General features: G+C 43.5%; 1 protein-coding gene across 1 annotated transcript in view; it reads left to right on the top strand.

The window, feature by feature from the left end:
* LOC124803011 (solute carrier family 22 member 1-like) overlaps window positions 1-22,116 on the top strand; it is a 246,191-nt gene that overhangs the window by 139,900 nt on the left and 84,175 nt on the right. The window contains exon 3 of the mRNA XM_047264117.1: window positions 9,149-9,315. Coding sequence (XP_047120073.1) covers window positions 9,149-9,315 — 167 coding nt within the window. The remainder of the gene's footprint in view (window positions 1-9,148; window positions 9,316-22,116) is intronic.

The following is a 22,116-nucleotide window of genomic DNA, read 5'->3' as shown; positions in this document are numbered from 1 at the left end:
AAGGGATCCTGGCTTGGACTGCCCATTGCTGATCCTGTTATCTTGTGCTCCAATGGAAGGGCATCAGGGTACTCCTCACACAACCACTTTTGTCCATATTCTAAGGTCTCCAGTGACCAGAAGTTGCTCTTCCCTCTCGCCTCCAAGGCCTCCATGGACATGGACAGCCTCCACATAGCGGCCATCCACAGCAATGCTCCGTGAACAAGGGGAAGGAGTGTGGTGACTTGCTCAGATTCCATACCTGATATACAGGCACATAGTTGTAAGGTGCATCAGAGAAGTGAGCAGACGCTAGATCCATCTCAGGCCACAGTTCACTGATGCATGTGGAGTCTCTCCTCCCTACACTCTGCCGACTGCTCGACAGCTTAAGTGTCGGTTCCAGCCAGCCTCGTCCTCAGTTGGATGTTGACATTCTGACTAGGATTATTCAACTAGTAGTGTATCTGCTCTATGCCAAGTGTCTTCCTCTACAAGTTATTTCTAGAAGTAATAAAGTGTTGTGTCCATCATTGTCTGTGTGTTCTTGTGGCTAGAATAACCGGAAGGGGCTGTAAAGAGTAAAAACTGTAAGATTGCAACAAATAATTAAAGATATTTGTGTAGTAAGTCAGTGGCGGCCACTGAGGCATTCCATTGTTGGGGCCAATAAAAAACTTTGTTTGGTAGCATCGAACGTAGTACGGAATTTTGTCGATAATTCATTGTTTCACAAGATATTATATCAAACAAAACGTATACAGTAACAGAAATAAACACAACAACGCCCTTCTGATGCACAGTAGGAGATCGATATATTACTGTAGAACATGATAGCAAGTGTTTGCATAAGAGAGAGAGAGAGAAGTTGCTTTAGCTATCTTTTTCGCATGTCTGCATGCGATATAAAACGTAACACCAACTACGAAAATCTCTCTCGCACACACAAATGCACAGACTCCTCATAGGGTATGTTCAGTCACTTTAACGTGGCAGTCGTAAGCAAGGGGTGTTTTGATGCCTAGTTGTTTAAGATACCGGTGGAGATCTGGCCTGAATTACCACGTAACGACACCACAAACCTCAGCTAATGATTGCGCTCTAGCCGCTACCAATTGATTTATGTGCTCCGCTTTGCTTGGAGTTGTGCTCGCTGGTTGTTTCCTTTTCTATTTTGAAGTGAGTGCAGAGAGCAATCTTGCTCTTTCACAAGGTTCCAATATGACTCTCACAACACCAGATGGAATCAGCGATCCATATGTACATTATAATATCGGTTCTGCCTTCCCAGGAGCACAGAACGCTGACGTAGGCTGCCAGCCCTGTGAGAGGGAGGCGTGTCTTGTCTCCCCACTCCCCTCTCACAGCCAGAACACCTCTTTTGTTTACGTTCGCGGCCGACTACCAGAAAAGTCTCTGCTACAACTTGAGTGCCAGTACGAGAAATAATAGAGCATGTATAAATTATTCGAACTTGTAATCTGAATTTTGCGAAGCAAATTTAATCAAATTACCAACATTTAAAACTAAAAGCATTGTACTCACCAAAAGCAGCAACTCCATGCCTTTGGGAAGACAAGTTTCAAAATAATTAGTAGGAACGATGTTGTAAATCGATTCGTCGCTCCTTCTTGTTGGCAGTAAATCTGTCGTCTCAGATTGAAATGTTCAATTTTACACACGAACGACTTTTCGCAGGATAGCATCCCTAAGGCACTCAGGCATTCTTCTTTCATGGTGTTTCGTAGGAACGTTTTAATTCTCCTGAGCATTGAAAAGCGCGCTCAGCTTCTGATGTCGAGACATACGTCGTGATGAGCAGTTTCAAAACTTTAACAGTCTCGTCATCGTATGTGTCACGAAGTTCATCTCTAGAATCAGCGAAAGAAACGCAACTTCTCCCAGCTCAGGCCTAGCATAAAAGACTTGAAGCTCACCCTGCAACTTTCTTTTTTTCCAGAAATGTAAATGTGTCTTTAATTTCAAGGTATTTGTCAGGAAAATCTGTGATGTATTTGTCAAGCTGATTTACATCAAATAAGCTGGCCGCAATGAGATGTCCAGTGAACTGAAAACGTAATTTTATTTCAAAAAGGACGGCATCGCACACTTCCAAAGCGTCCATTTTTTATGCCCATCAGTCATGCATCGTTTCATCATTTTCGAAACTAATCTCGTTAAGGATGGAATCAATGTCATCTCTGATGTTTTGCGTTACGGCTTCAATGTTCTGGTTGTCTTGCGTTGCTGCGGTCGGTTCGGGTATCTTCTTCTGAAGCTGATTAAAAAGTACGGGACGTCTGCATGAGGCATTATCTTATAGAAAAATGATAGTCTGAAAATGACTTCGTTATCTTGCAGTCTTTGTTTTTATGAACCAGCTATTTCAATAGCAGGAGATAGTTTTATGCTCTCACTTTGTTTCGGTGACTTCTATAACAGTAATACGACTTTTCCCTGTTTTCAAAAACATCTTTTACTATTCGCGAATGGTAATTGTCTCGTCACACAAACGGGGCAAGCTTTTTTGAATAATGCTATGCAACACTTTTGATCTCTGTGGCGAGTTAGAAAAGAAAGAACAATTACCTGAAAGGTGTGCAAAAAGGATGTGGGCTTTGCGATTAACAGAGGCTACCATAGACATAAGGTTGAACTGCTGCGCATAACAATGGATGTAATTTGCGTTTGGATATTTCTCTTTAATTTCTAATCCCCATTCGACTTGCCACTCATAACGTTTGCACCATCGTAACAATGAGCTATTAGTTATGCTCGATCATCGCCAATTAATTGTTCAATTTCTTTCAGACTTCTCTCAGCTACAGCATGAGCACGCGGACTTTCTGAATTAACAAAGTTACAAAATCTTTCAACAGGTTTTCCCCACAACAACATAACGTAAAACGATAACCAATTGAAATTCGCAAGACACATCTGTGCTTTCATACACGATTATTGCAACATAATCGGCACGTTTTATTTCTTTACGAACTTCAATGTGCATTGCAGAAGTTCGTTCTGAACAGTCTTAGAAATGCCTTTGAACACTGATGCTTGAATGAGATGAACTTGAAGATGTTTATCCCGTTCTGCGCTGAACTGAATTAGCTTGCGAAAAACCGCCTTATTTTGAGAGGCATCAGATTCATCGTGGCCACTGAGAGCCAGTTCTAAAGCGCCACAGAACCGAATACAGTTTATAATTAAATTCAATATATATCTATTCTTTTCTACACGTTGTGGCTGTGAATTGTTTGTCTATATTGCGAATCTAATTTCTGCTGAATGTTAGTTTCATTTAGAAATGAAAGAGAAAAGAAAGTGTCGCTTTGACATTTCATGAACCTATTTTCACAGTCAACTGAATTTTCCCATAGAGATAACACTGCGCTGACAAGACAGCTATATACGGTCAATTACCTGACCTCGCAATAACTACCGTTTGTACAGAACTGTAATACACGAACGTAACGAGTATGAACAGAAATACTAGACCTTTGTTTGGAAAACTGATGCTCAACCGTTGGTAAATTCGTTAGTTTTTTTTTTTTTTTTGTTCTGTAGCAATAGCCCTGCTGTTGTGAAATATACCAATATTGAAATAATGCCTCTTAGCTTCAAAATCTAAGGGCATAATTATATTCAAATTACACATAGCTATTTATAACAATATTTAAGTGCATTATTTCTGTATTCGATTTAATTGAGCATTAATTAGCGTTTAGGAATGCATTAGCATTAACTCACAGAAAAATTGCAAAACTGGATTGCAAGAAATCTGCGCCCTGGTGTATTCTAACATGATCACTAGATGGCAGATCGTGCTTCTATGGGGGCAGACGGTGCCAATCTAGTTGGCTCCAAGCTTCAGCAAACTACATATTCCGGAACAATGTTTTATGTGCCGTTGGCGTAGATTTCTCTTTTTTCTTTTTTATACAAGCGGTGCCATGGCACAGCGCCACCACCTCAGAAGCCGCCCTTGTAGTAAGTGCTACTTTGAAATGTAGAAGAGGTTGGCATAGATGACAGAGTCATGGCGGGTTGCATCAAACAAGTCAAGGAAAAAATAAATAATAATAATAATAATAATACTCATTAGTAATCCATTCTATCCGTCTAATGTCAATTATTCTTCTGTAGCAGAAAATCTCAATGGCTTCTGTTGTCCTCTTATTTGAACTGTTTGTCATTCATGTTCCGCCTCTGTACAATGCTACAGTTGAGATTAATATTTTAAGAAAAGACTTCCTAAGGTTTAGATTTGTATTAGATATTAACATACGGTAAAATCTCGATAATTTGAGTCCTGGCAATATGAGCCACCATTTAATCAGAGATCTATGACAGATGATTTGAAAAATCAAAAGAATATCGTGGATAAAATAAAAAATTCACAGGGAGGGAGGAAGGAGGGGGAGGGAGAGGGAGGGAAATAGCGATTATACTGATGAAGAGGAAGACAATGTAGGTGCCAACAAAATGGGTCACAGTGATGGAATGATGGCATTAGAATTTTCATTGTGCTACATGGAGCGAGAGAATGTGAGGATACCTGCTGGCATTATGCTTCTACAAAGATGGCAGGACTATGCTGTTGAAACTGATGTGCTTCACAAACAAAAAACTGAAAATAAATTATGTACAGTAGTAACCCTTCAGGGACTCACACCTAGTGAGTACGTGGCTGGCGACCACGGGGTCCCGAGCTGAGTCCTGGCATTGCTTCCACTTACTTATGCCAGGCTCCTCACTTTTATCTTTCCTATCTGGCCACCCTCGGCCAACTCTTGTTCTTTTCCGACCCTGACGCTATTAGGTTTCGAGGGCTAGGGGTCTTCCATTTCCATCCTATACTTCTACTGAGCCCAATATCTCCCGGGATAAGGAGATTACCTTCTATCAAGTGCCAACGGCCTTCTAGGAGGGCGGATGAGCGGCTAGAAGGATGGGCACTCTCTTGCCCTTGGGGTGGGAAACTGCTCCTAAAGGCGGAGGAGCCACAAGGTGGCCAACGGCATAGAATGGAGAAGGCAACGGGAAACCACTCCATTAAAGACCCGGGCGGGTATCCCAAGTATCAACAGCTTATGATGGAAAGCTCTTTGGTTAAATTCTCCAGAGGTAAAATAGTCCCCCATTCGGATCTCCGGGCAGGGACAACCAAAATCCAAAAGCATTAATGTAAGAAGGATAGCAACATGGAACGTCAACTCACTTCTTAAATGTGGTAAACTGGAAAACTTGAAAATGGAAATGAAACGAATGGATATTGATGTACTGGGAGTCTCAGAAATGAGATGGCCAAACGCTGGCGACTTTTGGTCACGGGATTACAGAATCATACACACTGGAACAGCACAAGACAGTCCCGGGATTGCAAGAGTGGGAATTATCCTCAATAAAGAGATGGGGTTAAGAGTAAAAGGATTTGTTCAACATAGTGAGAGGATAATTTATGTCCGATTGGAAACTAAACCAAGAGACACAATCATAATCCAAGTATACATGCCAACTACGAGGCACGAGGATGATGAAATCGACATGATGTATGACCACCTTGAAGAAGTAATTGGCAGAATTAAAGGAGCTGAAAACCTTGTCATCATTGTAGATATGAATGCCTTTGTTGGGGAAGGTAAAGAAGAGGATGTGGCAGGGAATTTTGGATTAGGATTAAGAAATGAAAGAGGGGATAAACTTGTAGAATTCTGCCAAAGAAATAAACTTTGCATTACAAATACCTTCTTTAATCATCATCCAAGAAGAAGATATACTTGGAAAATGCCTGGTAACATTAACAGATACCAAATTGACTTCATATTAGTGAAGCAAAGATTTAAAAACCAAGTTAAGGACAGCAGATCATATCCAGGCTGTGATGTGGAAAGTGACCACATACTCGTTATGATGACGACTGAACTAAAATTCAAGAACATTAAAAGAAGAAGTACATGTAAATGGGATTTGACAAACCTGAAAAACGAAAATACACTGAAGCACTATCAACTAGAAACAGACAAGAAAACAAATACACAGGGCTGCAATGACATCCAAAGCAGCTGGGAAAAAATAAAAACTGGTATTTTAGAAGCAGCAGAAGAAGTAATAGGAAAAGAAAGGACAGAGAAAAGGAAGGAATGGATCACTAATGACCTACTAAATATGATGGAAGAAAGAAGGAAATTAAAAAATTCTGTGAAGAAGGAAGACCAAGAGAAATACAAGAGTCTGAAAAACAGAATCAACAGAGAGGCAAAACAAGCAAGAGAAAAATACCTTGATGATCTCTGTATTTCAGTTGAGGACAACATGAGCAAGGGAAATATCGACAAGGCCTATAAATGTGTGAGACATTGCTTTGGAGACAGAAGAAACAAATGTAGGGCTGTGATGGATGAAAATGGCAATATGTTGGATGATGATGATGGAGTTGCAAGAAGATGGAAACAATATATAGGAAAAATGTACAGCGGACCAGACCTGTCTGAAAACATCATGGAAGAAGAAACATAAGTAGATGCACACAACATAGGTGAACCTATATTAAAGGTAGAGTTTGAACTAGCTCTGGAAAAATTGAAAAACAACAAATCGCCTGGTATAGACAATATCCCAGCCGAACTTCTGAAATCTGGAGGAGCAAAGCTGAATCAGGAGTTGTATAATCTTGTTTTCAACATGTACGAGCAGGGTAAAATTCCTACAGACTTTGAGAAAAACAGTATGGTCCCCATTCCAAAGAAGGCAAACGCTACAAGATGTGAAAATGATAGGACACTCAGCCTAGTTACTCACGCCTCTAAAATATTAACCTCAATTATCCTAAAACGCATAGAACCAGTTTGGATTCCGGTAAGATAGAGGAACCAGAGAAGCAATATTTGCTCTAAAACTAATAATAGAGAAACGACTAGATAAGAACCTGAAAACATACATAGCTTTCGTAGATGCAAAGAAAGCCTTTGATAATGTTAAATGGGATAAGATGTTTGAGGTACTCAAAAAAGTAGGAATAGACCATAAAGATAGAAAAATGATATGGAACCTGTACAAAAACGAGACAGCAGTTGTCCGTGGACGGACAAAACAAGAAGAGGTGCAGTTACGGAAAGGTGTCCGGCAAGGTTGTGCACTATTCCCTGTTATCTTTAACGTATACATTGAAGGGGCGCTGAAAAAAGTAAGGGAAAATTCACAGACAGGTGTAGTAATTCATGGCCAACGAATAGATATGATAAGATATGCCGATGATACAGCTGTCCTGGCTGAAAGTGAAGAAGATCTTGTAGTCCTACTGAATAGAATGGATAAAGTTATGGGTGAAGAATATAATATGAGAATTAATAAAGCAAAAACAAAAGTAATGGCATGCGACAAAGAAGATCAAGTGAAAGTCCAAGTTCATGTAGGCAATGAACTGCTTGAACAAGTTGATAAATTTACTTATCTGGGCAGTAATATTACCAGGGATGGAAGGAGCAAGGCAGAAGTGAGAAGCAGAATAGCTCAAGCAAAGGCTGCTTTTAACAAGAAGAAAAACATATTAACATCTAAGAGCATCAGCCTTGAAACCAGGAAAAGATTTTTCAAATCATATGTGTGGAGTGTGGCATGCTATGGGTGTGAAACATGGACTCTCGGGACAGAGGAACAGCAGAAGCTAAATTCTTTTGAAATGTGGTGCTATAGACGCATGCTCAAAATAAAATGGATCGACAAGGTCACAAACGAAGTGGTTCTGGAAAGAGCAGCTGAGAAGAGAAGCTTCTGGAGTTTCATTGTTAAAAGAAGAGTGCAATTTACAGGCCATCTATTAAGACATAAAGGACTCCTGAACACAATCATAGAGGGATATGTCGAGGGAAAAAGACCAAGAGGAAGACCACGACTGAGGTACATGGATCAAATCGTGAAAGATGTGGGATGTGACACCTATAAAGAAATGAAGAGAAAAGCTGAAAGACGCACAGAATGGAGACAAGCTGCCATTGTAGCTGTTGCAAACCAATCCTTGCATTGACCACTACAGAAGAAGAAGAAGAAGTAGTAACAGTTGTACAGTAGTTTATGTAATATATATTCTTTACTCTAAGTGTTTGAGTTTCTAGTAGGACGTTATTTCTAAAACAAACTCTTAAGTTATACATTAACTGATTAGATAACTTTGTTTACTGTAATAATGTACTATTAACATCAAGTTCTGGATCAAGTTTTAAAAAAAGAGGTCTGTAAAACCATCTCTCTCTGTGTAATTCAAGCTCTACGTTGCTCAATTACCACTAATTACCAATGTTTTATGGTACTTCTCTTTTCCAGAATGCTGATGTTGCTATTGACAGTCTGCATTTTCTGTCCTGTTCAAATGGCTCTGAGCACTATGGGACTTAACTTCTGAGGTCATCAGTCCCCTAGAACTTAGAACTACTTAAAACTAACTAACATAAGGACATAACACACACCCATTCCCGAGACAGGATTCGAACCTGCAACCCTTGCGCCCGCGTGGTTCTAGACTGTAACGCCTAGAACCGCTCGGCCACCCCGTCCGGCTCTGTCCTGTCTACTTCAGCCACTGTCAGTTATTTTGCTATCCAAATAGGAAAACTCATAGAGTATTACTTTTAGTGCTGCACTTCCTAATCTAATCCCTTCAGCATCACCTGATTTAATTCAACTGTATCCGATACTTTGTCAATGTCCATCTTATAACCTCTTTTCAAGGCAATATCCATTCCATTCCGTTCAAGTGATCTGGCAGAATTTACAAAGGAATCAGAAAGCCATAAAGTTTTTGTTTTTCCTTCATGAATTTAAATTCCCTTTCAAAATTTCTTCTTTGTTTGCTCAGTGTATAGGTTGAATAACATACAGCAGTTGTAGCCTACCTCACTGCCTTCTCAACTACTACTGCCCTTTCGTGTCCTTTGACTCGTATAGTCTTCATACAGATCTGTTAAATTAGTATGGTTTCTGAGATGTGACAGTGCAAGCAGAAAGCAAAAGGAAACACCAGTGTGTTATGGAGAAGCCAGAAAACATATGATGGAAGTAAAAGTGTTTACTGTAGAATGTGAGTGTGATTTTGTCCACGTTTTGTTATAGTGCTTCAAAGTGTCAGTATGCATGGGTGTTTCACCACTGGATGTGGGTCCTGATGCAGGTGTGTACAGCAGCTGCGAGCGATACTCAGATGACCTGGTGGCGGCTTACATCCAGTGGCAGCGTGACCACAGGCCGCCAGCACGGGCGCATGAGGCACCTGTCACCACCTGTGACCAGGGCTGGCACTACAACCTCTCGGCCCTGCCTGCTACCATGACAAGTGAGGTAAGGTGCATAGTTTGTTTGGGAGTCCACTCACTTCTGGAAAATGAAAAAAAGTATTAGAACCTCCAAATCTGTGATTTAAAACTACATATTTCCAGGGGAAGGGGGGGGGGGGGCACACGTAGCAACCTATACGGACAAAATTAGTGTGGCTGTGTACTTTGTACCAACTACATATTGACTGTGAGAATGCTTGTACTCGGTTTTTTTTTTTAACTCTGTAGACTTGTGGGATCGACAAAGGCAGTACTGGTGACTCAGTTTCAGTTTCAGTGGGACTGCAAGAAGCAGGATGACGGCTATCAAGACTCACTCTGCACATCAGGTTGAGATTTATCCCATACGCGATGGTAGTCCGAGAAGACATGTCAGTCATCTCAATTTCAGATGTCAGAGATTTATAGATTCACACCTGGACAACATAATGCTTCTTCTACTGTCATAGACTACTAAATATATTCAGTATTCAATTCTTATTCCATTTCACACCAGAATGATGGGTATGTTCAAATGATTTAAAAGATATTTGAGAACAGAAAACACAATATATTTTTTACTTATCTTTTACGAGGGCTATTCAGAAAGTAGGGAACATTTCCGTCTGACGCCGCTATGCGCGCGTCGATCGCGTATATTTTGGTATGTGCGTGCTTGGCAGCTCAGTCGGCATCTATGCATGCCAGCGGGAACGTCTCTGCGCATCTGGTTTTTTTCTGTATTCGAATTTGAAATATGCGCTGCAATCTAAAATCCCGCCAGTTGTGAGGTGCAGTCTGTGATTCGGTTTTTGTTGACAAAAAACCGTAACCTATAGAAATTTATCGTGAACTGTGCGAACTGTATGCAAACAACGCACAGAGTGAATGTTCCGCTCGGAAATGGTGCATTCGGTTTAAAAATGGCCGAACCAACGTTCATGATGAAGAGAAGAGTGGATGCCCGAGCATTGTGACTGACAATCTTGTCGCTAAAGTTGATGAAACGATTCATGAAAACTAATGCTTCACAATAACGGAGCTTTCGTTTTCTTTTTCACAAGTTTCACGGACTTTGTTGTTTGAAATTGTCACTCAAAAGCTAGGCTACCACAAATTTTGTGCACGATGGGTGCCCAAAATGCTTACAGTGCACTATAAAGAACAGCAAATCGGGGCAACGTTGACATTTCTGGAAGCCTACCATAAACATGGCGATTCATTACTGGATCGAATCGTAACTGGTGACGAGACTTGGGTGAAACACGTCAATTGCGAGGCAAAATTACAGTCCTTGGAGTGGGGCCACACAGGGTGTGCCTCCCCCCCCCCCCCCCCCCCCCAAAGAAAAAAAAAAAAGAAAATGGTTGGTTGGTTGATTTTGGGGAAGGAGACCAGACAGCGTGGTCATCGGTCTCATCGGATTAGGGAAGGATCGGGAAGGAAGTCGGCCGTGCCCTTTCAGAGGAACCATCCCGGCATTTGCCTGGAGTGATTTAGGGAAATCACGGAAAACCTAAATCAGGATGGCCGGACGCGGGATTGAACCGTCGTCCTCCCGAATGCGAGTCCAGTGTCTAACCACTGCGCCACCCCGCTCGGTAAAAGAAAATGTTTGCAAACCTTGTCAGCAAGGAAGGTGATGGCGACAGTGTTTTGGGAGGCAAGGTGTGATTCTTATTGATTTTCTCGAACGTGGAGCAACCATAAATTCTGCCCGGTACTGTCAAACTATGCACAGCCTTAGAAGAGCAGTTCAAAACAAACGCAGAGGAAAGCTGATGTCCAAAATTTTGTTTTTGCACGACAATGTCCGACTTCACACGGCAAACCGCACTAAAGAACTCCTTAATTCATTCAAATGGGAAATTTTCCCTCATTCGCCCTGCAGCTCCGATCTTGCACCAAGCGACTTCCACTTATATCCCAAGATGAAGAACTAGCTTGCAACGCAGCGCTTTGATGAGGATGCGGAATTCCAGGCGGGCGTGACTCACTGGCTGAAGTCTCAGGCGGCAGAATTTTACGATGAAGATCTTTCAAAACTTGTCCACCGCTATGATAAGTGCCTCAATGTGTTTTGTGAATATGTCAAAAAGTAATATGTCAGTCGCTTTTTCAGATGTATATAATAAAATGTATTTCTTGTACTTAGTTTTTTTTGATGCCAAAACGTTCCCTACTTTCTGAATAGCCCTCATGTATAATTGATTTCCATGAAAGTTCTTTATAGTCGTGGATTCATTTCTAGTTTTGTGTACTGAAGGCAAACTAGTGATTCTCGTTATTTTACCACTTAACTTCCTCCTTTTACATAAAACAAATAATTTAATTCAGTTTTAGTTACAATTCATTGCTTTTGGCCACTGTGGTAAACATAACGACTGGCTCAAGGAAGCTCCTGCTCATAATTTTACAACTGAACTGATACTAAAACTCAACACAACTGCCTGCCAAAGATAATGCACTCATCAGGAATAGTTGTATAGCCCATTGATTGTCCATAAAAATGAATCTTTTCAAATAATTCATTTACAAATTAAGTTTTTTATGTAAACAATAAGTGCAAGGATGCAAATAAATAAAATTGAAATAACTTTTTTAAAAACATTATAAATCTATATTCCGATCAGAAAAAATTTTAATAACTTCCTGTAGTTTGAATTTCACTAAAACGCTTGCACAAGTGTTATTCAAACAACTATTTCTTCAGAAAGGAATCTGCAGTGATATAATTGAACTCCACATATGAAAATGACAAAATAAACAGATCAGTAGCATGTTGCGATTACAAATGAGGAGACTGATATCTGTTGGAATGAAATTCCATACTCTTATAAACATAAAAACCACCACATAAACTTATTGTCCACTATGTATTATATGGCGGATGCACCATGAGTGATGGTGAGTGTTGCACCCAGATTATTAGGCACTGTTTGGTACGAACTTGACCAGGAGGAAGGTAGCTTATTTTTAGGGTTCTTCCCTCACCCCACCACAATTTATCTTGTCTTAAATTATGTAGTAAAAGAAGCAACCATATTTCTGAATGGCACCAATTCTTGTTCAGAGATTGCATTAGATTTTGCATTGGCATCAGCTATGGTTGTTTCTGAGTTGACCAAAAGAGTGGCACATGCTACAGTGAATCAGGTAGCAGTGTACACAACTATATCCAGGCTAACGGATGTGTGAGCAGCGTGACGGAGCCTGCAGTGGCCATACATGTCTGGTGTTTGTTGAGAGAGTGCTGAACAGTGCAGGAGACTCTGGAAGCTCATTTTGCCCATTCTACTGGTGTTCTCACAGTATTACCAGGTTAAGGCATGTTTCTCACATCACGTGAGGTGTCGTTCGAGATGTTATACATGTGTCGTTGGCATGATTGTCATATGCATCCTGCAGAATTTGTACATGGGGCATGATGTGGTCGCGACTAGTCTGCTCTGCATTAGAATTGATAGTCACAGGCCATTTAAAACAACAGTTGAAGTTGCACGGAACACTGCCTAATTGTCTTTGTGATTGTTCCCACTCACTCAGATTGTTTTCTGTGAGTCTCGTCATGCTGGAGGGAGACCCTTCATGGATTTGGAAAAATCAACTGAAAACATTAGCAGACAGGAGAAGCTACCATTAGTTACCATACTTACATGAAGTATAAAAACAAAAAATTATGACAAGTGCTAATCTACTCACACTGATAATTATATGAATTAGGTACTTCTTGATTGCTTAACATACGTATAATACAAGAAAAACAGCTACTGAACTTCTGCTTATACTGCTCAGCTGCTGTTTTTATCAAATAATTCAAACTAAGATCTGTTTAATAGAAACATTAAAGTTATAAAGACTTTATGTCCCTAAGTCGAAACACCTTTTGATAAATTGTAGAAGAAGTGGCTGATCTATTCTTTTACATTATTTCTGAAAATCTGGATTTTTTAGATTTCCTGCGTAACGGTCTTTTTTATCAATAAAATTTGCTAAGATAGTCTTGATCACATAAATACTTTATTTACACTGGTGACCGGTTTTGATCTGTTACATCTCTCTAGAGCAGCCCGCTCAGCAGCCTAGCTCGTGCCACCATCGTGGAGAAAAAGGTGTGAAGATGATCTAAGTACAATAAATCAAAACCAGTCACCAGTTTAAAAGCATGACATCGGTACTTGTACAGCGCTGGGCTTCATCCATATTCTCTGCATCCATATTCTCTGACAAGTAATGTAAGAGAAGCCAAGAGAGGCAGCACCATAGCAACTGGCCTCCCACGGTACAGAGGCGCTCGGTACACAGGTAAAGCAGGCTCTCCTGTTTCCAGTAGTGATGTAACAGTTACCTTGGCAACCGAGTATTCGCTCACCGGATAGCTTGTGTCTGGCCTCCACGCCATATGCTGTGGTTGCCTTAGGTTAGGGCAAAGCTTTCACACTTTGACTTACTCTCTAGTGCTGATGGTTTAGAAGAAATTGACTTGGACAGGATTTGTGATTGGTGTAAAGAATGGCAACTAGCTCTAAATATAGATAAATGTAAATTAATGCAGAGGAATAGGAAAAAGAATCCTGTAATGTTTGAATACTCCATTAGTAGTGTAGCGCTTGACACAGTCACGTCGATTAAATATTTGGGCGCAACATTGCAGAGCAGCGATATGAAGTGGGACAAGCATGTAATGGCAGTTGTGGGGAAGGCGGATAGTCGTCTTCGGTTCATTGGTAGAATTTTGGAAAGATGTGGTTCATCTGTTTGGAGACCGCTTATAAAACACTAATACGACCTATTCTTGAGTACTGCTCGAGAGTTTGGGATCCTTATCAGGTCGGATTGAGGGAGGACATGGAAGCAATTCAGAGGCGGGCTGCTAGATTTGTTACTGGTAGGTTTGATCATCACGCGAGTGTTATGGAAATGGTTCAGGAACTTGGATGGGAATCTCTGGAGGAAAGGAGGCGTTCTTTTCGTGAATCGCTACTGAGGAAATTTAGAGAACCAGCATTTGAGGCTGACTGCAGTACAGTTTTACTGCCGCCAACTTATATTTCGCGGAAAGACCACAAAGATAAGATAAGAGAGATTAGGGCTCGTACAGAGGCATATAGGCAGTCATTTTTCTCTCGTTCTGTTCAAATGATTGAAATGGCTCTGATGACTATGGGACTTAACGTCTTAGGTCATCAGGTCCCTAGAACTTAGAACTACTTAAACCTAACTAACCTAAGGACACCACACACATCCATGCCCGAGGCAGGATTCGAACCTGCGACCGTAGTAGTCCCACGGTTGCGGACTGCAGCGCCTAGAACCACACGGCCACCGCGGCCAGCCGTTCTGTTTGGGAGTGGAACAGGGGAGATGATGCTAGTTGTGGTACAAGGTACCCTCCGCCACGCACCGTATGGTGGATTGTGGAGTATGTATGTAGATGTAGATGTAGAAATAACACACACTAAGGTCTTTCACGCTCACTGACAGAACTACATAAAGGTTATTCTGTGAGGTTTTGGGATTGCAGTCGGATCATGTTGACTTCTTGCACAATATTCCGGCTGGTAACCGTTCAGCCACATTCAGGTGTCCGCCACTGGAGACTGCTAGTACACGGTATACCAAAACTGGCGCGAAGACGCATGCGCATTGGTGGCCGTCACAGGAGGCTCTATCGAAGTTCGCACCCTGTACATGTTCCATCTGCGGCACCCAGGTGCGTGCGTAAAGATGAAACTACATGTCCGCCCTCTGTCGGAACGCTCGTTTGCGGTGCTAAAAACAAACGTCAGATGTCGCCAGACGTGTCATTATGGATAAAATGTTTGATCTCAGAAATTAAAGACATCAACGGGCCCCAAGCCTTGTCCTGTTGAAATCCGCCGTCACGATTTGTAAGATCTCGTTGTAAACGTATTTCCACACATTCTTTAATTACTGAATCCCAAAAGGATCTCGCTGGGGCGAAAGTTTTTGTGGCAGAATAACCCATAGAGTGCCCTGTGGTAATGCAGTGATCACCTATGGCCGACTTATTGAGCTGTGAAAGGCAACTGTAGCACTCATGTTCTACGCACGTTACGTGCACTGTGCTATCGCCTGACTCATGTAAGCTTTGTCACACTGGTAAGGAATTTTGTAAATCCTGGCCTTCCTGAGACCCAGCGCGTCCTTTACTGAACCGAGAACGACACTAATCTTCGCTTGTGGCCGGAAGTTTACTTTACACCCCCCACCATCAGTCGCCGTGCGCCGTGTCTCCTCTATAGTGCTGTTTTAAGTGTTCAGTGTTGTGTGTCCCCTGTCAGTGTTGCAAACGGACACCATACTGCCGCTAGATGTGCCTTTAAACTGTTGTGAACAGAAACCAGACTGTCGCTGTGTTTTTTAATTGTGCCTGTCTATTTACTATGTGGTTTAATCAGCATCATCGACACTTTGTTTTTATATTCTCTTTGTAATTTTTCGCCTTGTTCCAGTTTTAATCAGTCACCGTTTTATCGCCTGTTTTTATTTTTTTATTTTTACCATATTTCCTAATTTTGTTTTTAACTTTTCTGTACGCTGCACAGCGGCATATTACGCTGCTGCCAGCCCGCCACCTCCCCTCTGGGGGGGAATCGAAATCCAATAAAGGAAAAAAAATACGATGGTCACTTATGGCCGACTTGTTGAGATGTGAAAGACTTGTTCAACGCACCTTACGTGCTCTGTGTGTATCCCCTGACCTATGTAAGCTTTGCCACACTGGCAAGGAATTTTGTAAATCCTGGCCTTCTGGAGACCAAGCTCGTCCTTTACTGAACTGAGAATTGCACTAAACTTCGCCGGTGGCTGGAAGATTACTTTAACTTGATGTTTACTTAGTATCCTGCCTACTGTAGACAAAAGGTTGGCGACACATGGAAGGAACGCCTTGGACTCTCCTACTCTCTTGATATTGTGGGTTGTCACGTCTCTTCCTCCTTAGCGTTGTACTAATCTGATGTGGAGAGTAGCTGTTACCTTTGAACCCCGACTGTAGATGCTATAATCCTTCGTAAGGCTGTCTCCATCAGAAACAACACGCGTCCGGTGTGGCAACGTTCTAAGGACGCCGGTAATTTGTGAAGGGTGATGGCTACCCGACGCTTGCAGACAAAGGTCTGTATGTGTGGGCTAACGGAAGAATGCCCTAATGACCCATCCACTTTCCTACTAACCAAGACGTCCAAAAACGGTAAGCAATCATTCTTCTCTATTTCCATAGTAAATTAGATGTTCTTGTGGATCGAATTCAGGTGTTGCAAGAAACGTGGCAGTTCTTCTTCACCATGGGGCCACACTACGAAAGTGTCATCTACATATCGCCAGAAGACTCTCGGTTTAAGTTCTGCCGAATCAAGTGCCCTTTCCTCAGAGTCTTCAATTAAAAAGTTTACTACCAGAGGGGAGAGAGGACTGCCCATGGCAACACCGCCCATTTGCTAAATCTATTCATTGTTGAATAAAAAATGGGTTGAGGAAAGAACCTGACGAAAAGGTTCTGTTGTATCGTCCGTGAACTTATTGCAGATGAATAACAAAGAATCCATAAGAGAAACCTTAGTGAAAAGTGAGATGACATTGAAACTCACTAATAAGTCAGTTTCATTGAACTGAAGTGACTTCAGTCTGTTGATACAGTCAGCAGAGCTGCAAACATGATGTGCGCACTTTTCCACAAAAGGTCTCAGTAGAGAGGCAAGATGTATAGCCAAATGATACGTGGGGGCGTCGGTATTACTGACAATCGGCCGTAACGGAATCTCTTTTTTGTGAATCTTCGGAAGACCGTATAACCTGGGTGGCACAAAACCACGAGGTCTTAATCTTTTGGCCACTTCTTGCGGAATTGAGAACGAATTCAGCAGCGCTGACGTTTTCCTTTCCACTTCTCCTGTGGGATCTTTGTCAGTCTTCCGATACATTGTTTCACTCAACAAGTTGCAAATCTTCATAAACCTCACTTGGCGTTTCCCTTATCCGCTGGTAAGACCACCACGTAAGGAACTTCTCGTAGCTTTTGTAGTGCGGCCTTTTCCACGGCAAAAATGTTGCTCTTCTGAGGAGAGCTTTCGTGAGTGCACGACATGTTTCACGTCTTATTTCTTCCGCAGCATCACTAGGAAGAGATCTAACAGCTTCCTCAACAGCAGTAATAAAATCGGTTTGAGGCGGGACTCTCGGCGTAGGGGCTAAACGTGAGCCTTTCCCACGCACAGGCAGCGTTACGTTGTCAATAACCTTATCCGTTAAATTGACCACGCAGCGTGAAAAAGTATTCCCTTACGGTGACATTGCTGACAGGCGGGCGAACTTCGAAGACTGTTTTGAAGTAGACTCCCTATGGACCCAGTCCGACTTTGCCCAAGTCACGCCGTCGACCCATGCCCAGAAAAGTGATGGTAGTCCGGATGTAATCTCCATATGCAGATGAAACAGCTGTTTCGATATGGCGTCCAATTAACGGCGAGTAAAGCAGACCCTCTCATTCAGTACTGCTAGGTTCGCCTTTCGTATGAAGACATTTGCAGCGGCGGTCTGGATAAAATGTCTCACTCTTGCAAACTTTGGAATAAGGCCATTGTCCCGAGACTTCACTAAAAAACACAGAGAATTTAACAATCGCGCTCACTTCTTGCGTAGCTTGTCCAACCTCTCGATATGTAACGCCATCGCCTGTGTGATTCTTGAAGCATTCCCAGCATACTGAACATTGTTTGAGATTTTGGGATTGCAGCTGGATCATGTTGACTTCATGCCATAGTATTTCGGCTGAATCAATGTGTCGGAAGACTGACAAAGACCCCACCGGGAAAGTGGAAAGCAAAACGCCAGCGCTGCTGAATTCTTCCTTTATTCCGCAAGAAGTGGCCAAAAGATTAAGACCTCATGTTTTTGTGCCACCCAGGTTATATGGTCTTCCGAAGACTCACAAAGAAGAAGTTTCGTTACGGCCGATCGTTACTAATAACGACGCCTCCACGTATGATTTGGCTATACGTCTTGCCTCTCTACTGAGAACTTTTGTTCGCAACTCTGTTGACTTTATCAACAGACTGAAGTCATTTTAAGTCAATGAAACTAAGTTATTAGTGAGCTTCGATGTCATCTCACTTTTCACTAAGGTTCCTCTTATGGATTCTTTGTCACTCATCAGCAATACATTCACGACCGATAAAACATCACTTGTTCATCACATCTTTTCCTCAATCTACTTTTTATTCAAGAATGAATATTTTTAGGAAACGGACGGTGTTGCCGTGGCCAATCCCCTCTCCCCTCTGGTAGCAAACTTTTTAATTGAAAACTCTGAGGGAAGGGCACTTGATTCGGCAGAACTTAAACCGAGAGTCTTCTGGCGATATGTGGATGACACTTTTGTAGTGTGGCCCCATGGTGAAGAAGAACTGCCACGTTTCTTGGAACATCTGAATTCTATCCACAGGAACATCCAATCTATGATGGAAATGGCGAAGGATGGTTGCATACCGGTTTCGGACGTCTTAGTTAGTAAGAAAGTGGATGGGTGATTAGGGCATTCCGTCTAGCGTAAGCCTACACCTCTGTCTGCAAGCGTCGAGTTGCCATCACCCTTCACAAATTACCGGTGTCCTTAGAACGTTGCCACACTGGGCACATGTTGTTCCTGATGGAGACAGCCTTACTAAGGAGCTAGAACACCTACAGTAGATGTTCAAATGTAATAGTTACTCTCCACATCCTATTAGGACGGCACTGAAGAGGAAGAGACGTAACTACTTACAGCATCAAGAGGATAAGGAGCTGTTCAAGTCCAGGGCGTTTCTTCCATATGGTAAAGGGGAGCAACCCCCGTGTCCAGCCAGAGAGAAATTTAAGGAGATGGAGGTGGTTGTGAGCTTTGGATTGGCTAGAGTGGAGATGAGGGATCCAGGTGGGGTGACGGTCAATGGTGAGTCCAGGGTAGGTCATCAGCATACTGCCAGAGGTGGACTGGAACGGGGGTTCGGGCATATCTGCCATGAACAGGAGGTAGAGGAGAGGGAGAGGAAAGAGACCTGGGGCACACCCGCAGAGGGGTAGAAGCTGCAGGAATTGGCATTATGGATGATAACATAGGAGGGGCAGCGGGGGAGGAAGGAGGCAGTCAGACAAACATAGTTGGTAGGAGGGTCATTGAGGAGTTTAAACAGGAAACTGGGATGCCATACGCGGTTGTAGGCCTTTTCGAAGTCTATGGAGACAAAAATGGTGGAGCGACAGAAGTTAAGCAGGAGAGAGAGGAGATGTGTGAGGCGTAGGAGTTGGTCATCAGCAGAGAAGGAAGGTCAAAAGCAACATTGGGTGTTGTGGAGGAGGTGGTGTCAGTGGAGGTGGTGATGGATGCGCCAGGTAAGGATGGATTCCAAGAGCTTGCTGAACACCAAAGTGAGACATATAGGGCGATAGTAAGAGGCATCATATGGAGGCTTGTTGGATTTGGAGAACATCAGAATAAGCGAGGTTTTCCACAGGTCGAGAGGCCAGTGGCAAGGATTACATTGTAGAGGGCGGCAAGGGCTGCAAGGAAGGAGGGAGGGCAGTGTTTGCGATAGTGGTAGGTAACGCATTCGTGGCCGGGATCGGTGTTGCATTTAGTGCAGACTGAGAGGCTGATGTACTGTGTAGTGATGGGAGTGTTAAGTCCTGATGGTGGTGTGTGGCCCAAGTACTGGAAACTAGGAGCAAGGGGAGGAGTGGAGATATCCGTACATTTGATGACATTGGGGAAGAGGGAATAATCAAATTGGGGATCATCTGGAATGGAAAAGACATCAGACTGGTAGGAGGCAAAGTGGTTGGCCTTACTGAGGTTGTCAGGAAAGGGGTGGTCATCAAGGAGGAGAGGGTATGTGGGGTAGGGCAGTTCCAAGTAAGGTGATGGAAAGCAGACCAATACTTGGAAGAGTTTATCAGGAGCGTGGCATTGAGTTGTATGCATGTCTGTTGACAGGCACAGCATTTCTTTGCAGTAAGCATGTTGGTGGATGTCGCGTTGTAATTGCCAGTGGCGGGCGAGTGTGTCCCAGTCATGAGTGCAGAGGAAGGATCGGTAGAGGCGACGGGATTCACAAAGGAGAACAGCCTATGGGGCAGGGCCAGGTGGTGAGGGTGGATGACTTTGGTAGGGATATGGCTTTGGTAGGGATATGAGTGGTGAGAGTGTCAGACAAGGTCTGGTGGAGGAAGGCAGCAGTTCGGGAGATGTCATCGGGAGATTGGAGGGTAGAGTCGTGGCATTCAACCTGGGTGTGTATGGAGTCCTGGTAGGCACCCCAGTTGGAGCAGGGGTAGTCGTGGACAAGTTTAGGAGGAATGTCAGGGTGAGGAACAGGGTGAGGATGGCGACCATCAGGGATAGTGAGGAGTATGGGGGCATGGTCACCGCCAATTAGGTCAAGGACATCGGCGGTGATGCACCCAGGGAGGTGGGGAGGGCTATGATCATGTCGGGAGTGGTGTTGGATTTGGGTCTGGTGTGTCCCTAGAGGGTGGCCGTAAACTGATGCCACCACTGGAGTTTGACAGGAGCACGGCTGTGGATAGTAAGGTATGCGGCAATCATGTAGGTGGAGAAGTTTCGGCCAATGTGAGCCGGGAAATTGTACGGGATGGGGGTATGAGGGTGGATGTAGATGCTGGCACACATGACTGTAAGGGTGGGGAAGAAGAGGCTGAGGGTGAGATGCTTGGCAGGATTGTTGAGGAGAGGTTGGGGCAGAACAGGGAGGTGCTTGAGGTGGTCGATAGCATCCTCACCACATGCCAGGGGGTACGGGTTATCAGTGCAGTGTAGGGTGTAAGGAACTGTGGAGATGGAGATATGGGGTTGAAACAGGGTTGAAGGAAGGTTTCATTTAGGATGAAGGCATCCACATGGTGTCGATTGAGGGTGTGGAGGAAGAGGAGTTTGTGGGTGGGCAGGGAGCAGATATTATGGTAAAGGACGCTGTAATGTTGCTGCACCATGGTAGGGAAGATTTAGACGAGGGTGGTGAAGGTGAAGTGGGCCTGGTTGTGGGAGTAGGTGGTATAGGTGGTGAGGTGGAAGACGGAATGGGCAGCAAGGGCGATTTGGGAAAGGGTGTGGGGTGTCGGAAGGGGTGGGTGTTTTGGAGAACTATGGTGACACAGCAGATGATGCCCTCTGCAATAGGGGGGGGGGGGGGGGGGGCGGAGCGAGTTGTTGGGATGGATGGGATCATCGACAGGGCGGACAGGGACGGTGAGCTCAGGGGTGACAGAAGGAGGTTTCGCTTTACATTTCGAGTAGTAGGTAGGATGGGGTTTGTTACAGGTCTTACTGGATGGGGGGAGAGGCGAGGTTGGGGCAGTTCTGCAAGAAGTGGGAAGCTTTGCAATGGGGACAGTTAGGGGGGGTCTTGCAGGTGGCAGTGACATAGTCGTTGTACTTTAGGCAGCGTTGGCAGTGGTAGGACTGGAGGGGGGGGGGGGGGACGTGAAGGGTCCACTTTACGACGTCTATGGTAGATTAGGGGTCCCTCTGTAAGGAGCTGCTCGATGGAGGAGGAGGAATATTTGGTGAAAAGGTGCATTAAGTAAGTGGATGAGGCAGTGGATGAGTTCCATGTGATGATGGTTGGAGCAGCCGAGGGGGAGGTGAAAATGTTGGAGGTGGTGGGATGGGACATGGTGGTGGTGTACAAGTGGGAGGTGAAGACTGGTGATGGCGATGGCAGCAGTGAAGGATGGCATCGGTGGTCACTGCAGCAATGGCAATGGCGAGGGAGCCTTCAGCAAGGGATAGCGGCAACCCCTCTGGCAG

The sequence above is a fragment of the Schistocerca piceifrons genome, chromosome 6 (genome assembly GCF_021461385.2).
Source record: "Schistocerca piceifrons isolate TAMUIC-IGC-003096 chromosome 6, iqSchPice1.1, whole genome shotgun sequence".
In the NCBI taxonomy this organism is placed as follows: domain Eukaryota; kingdom Metazoa; phylum Arthropoda; class Insecta; order Orthoptera; family Acrididae; genus Schistocerca; species Schistocerca piceifrons.
Note: the sequence above shows the minus strand (reverse complement) of the source record. Positions and strands in the feature narration are given on the sequence as shown.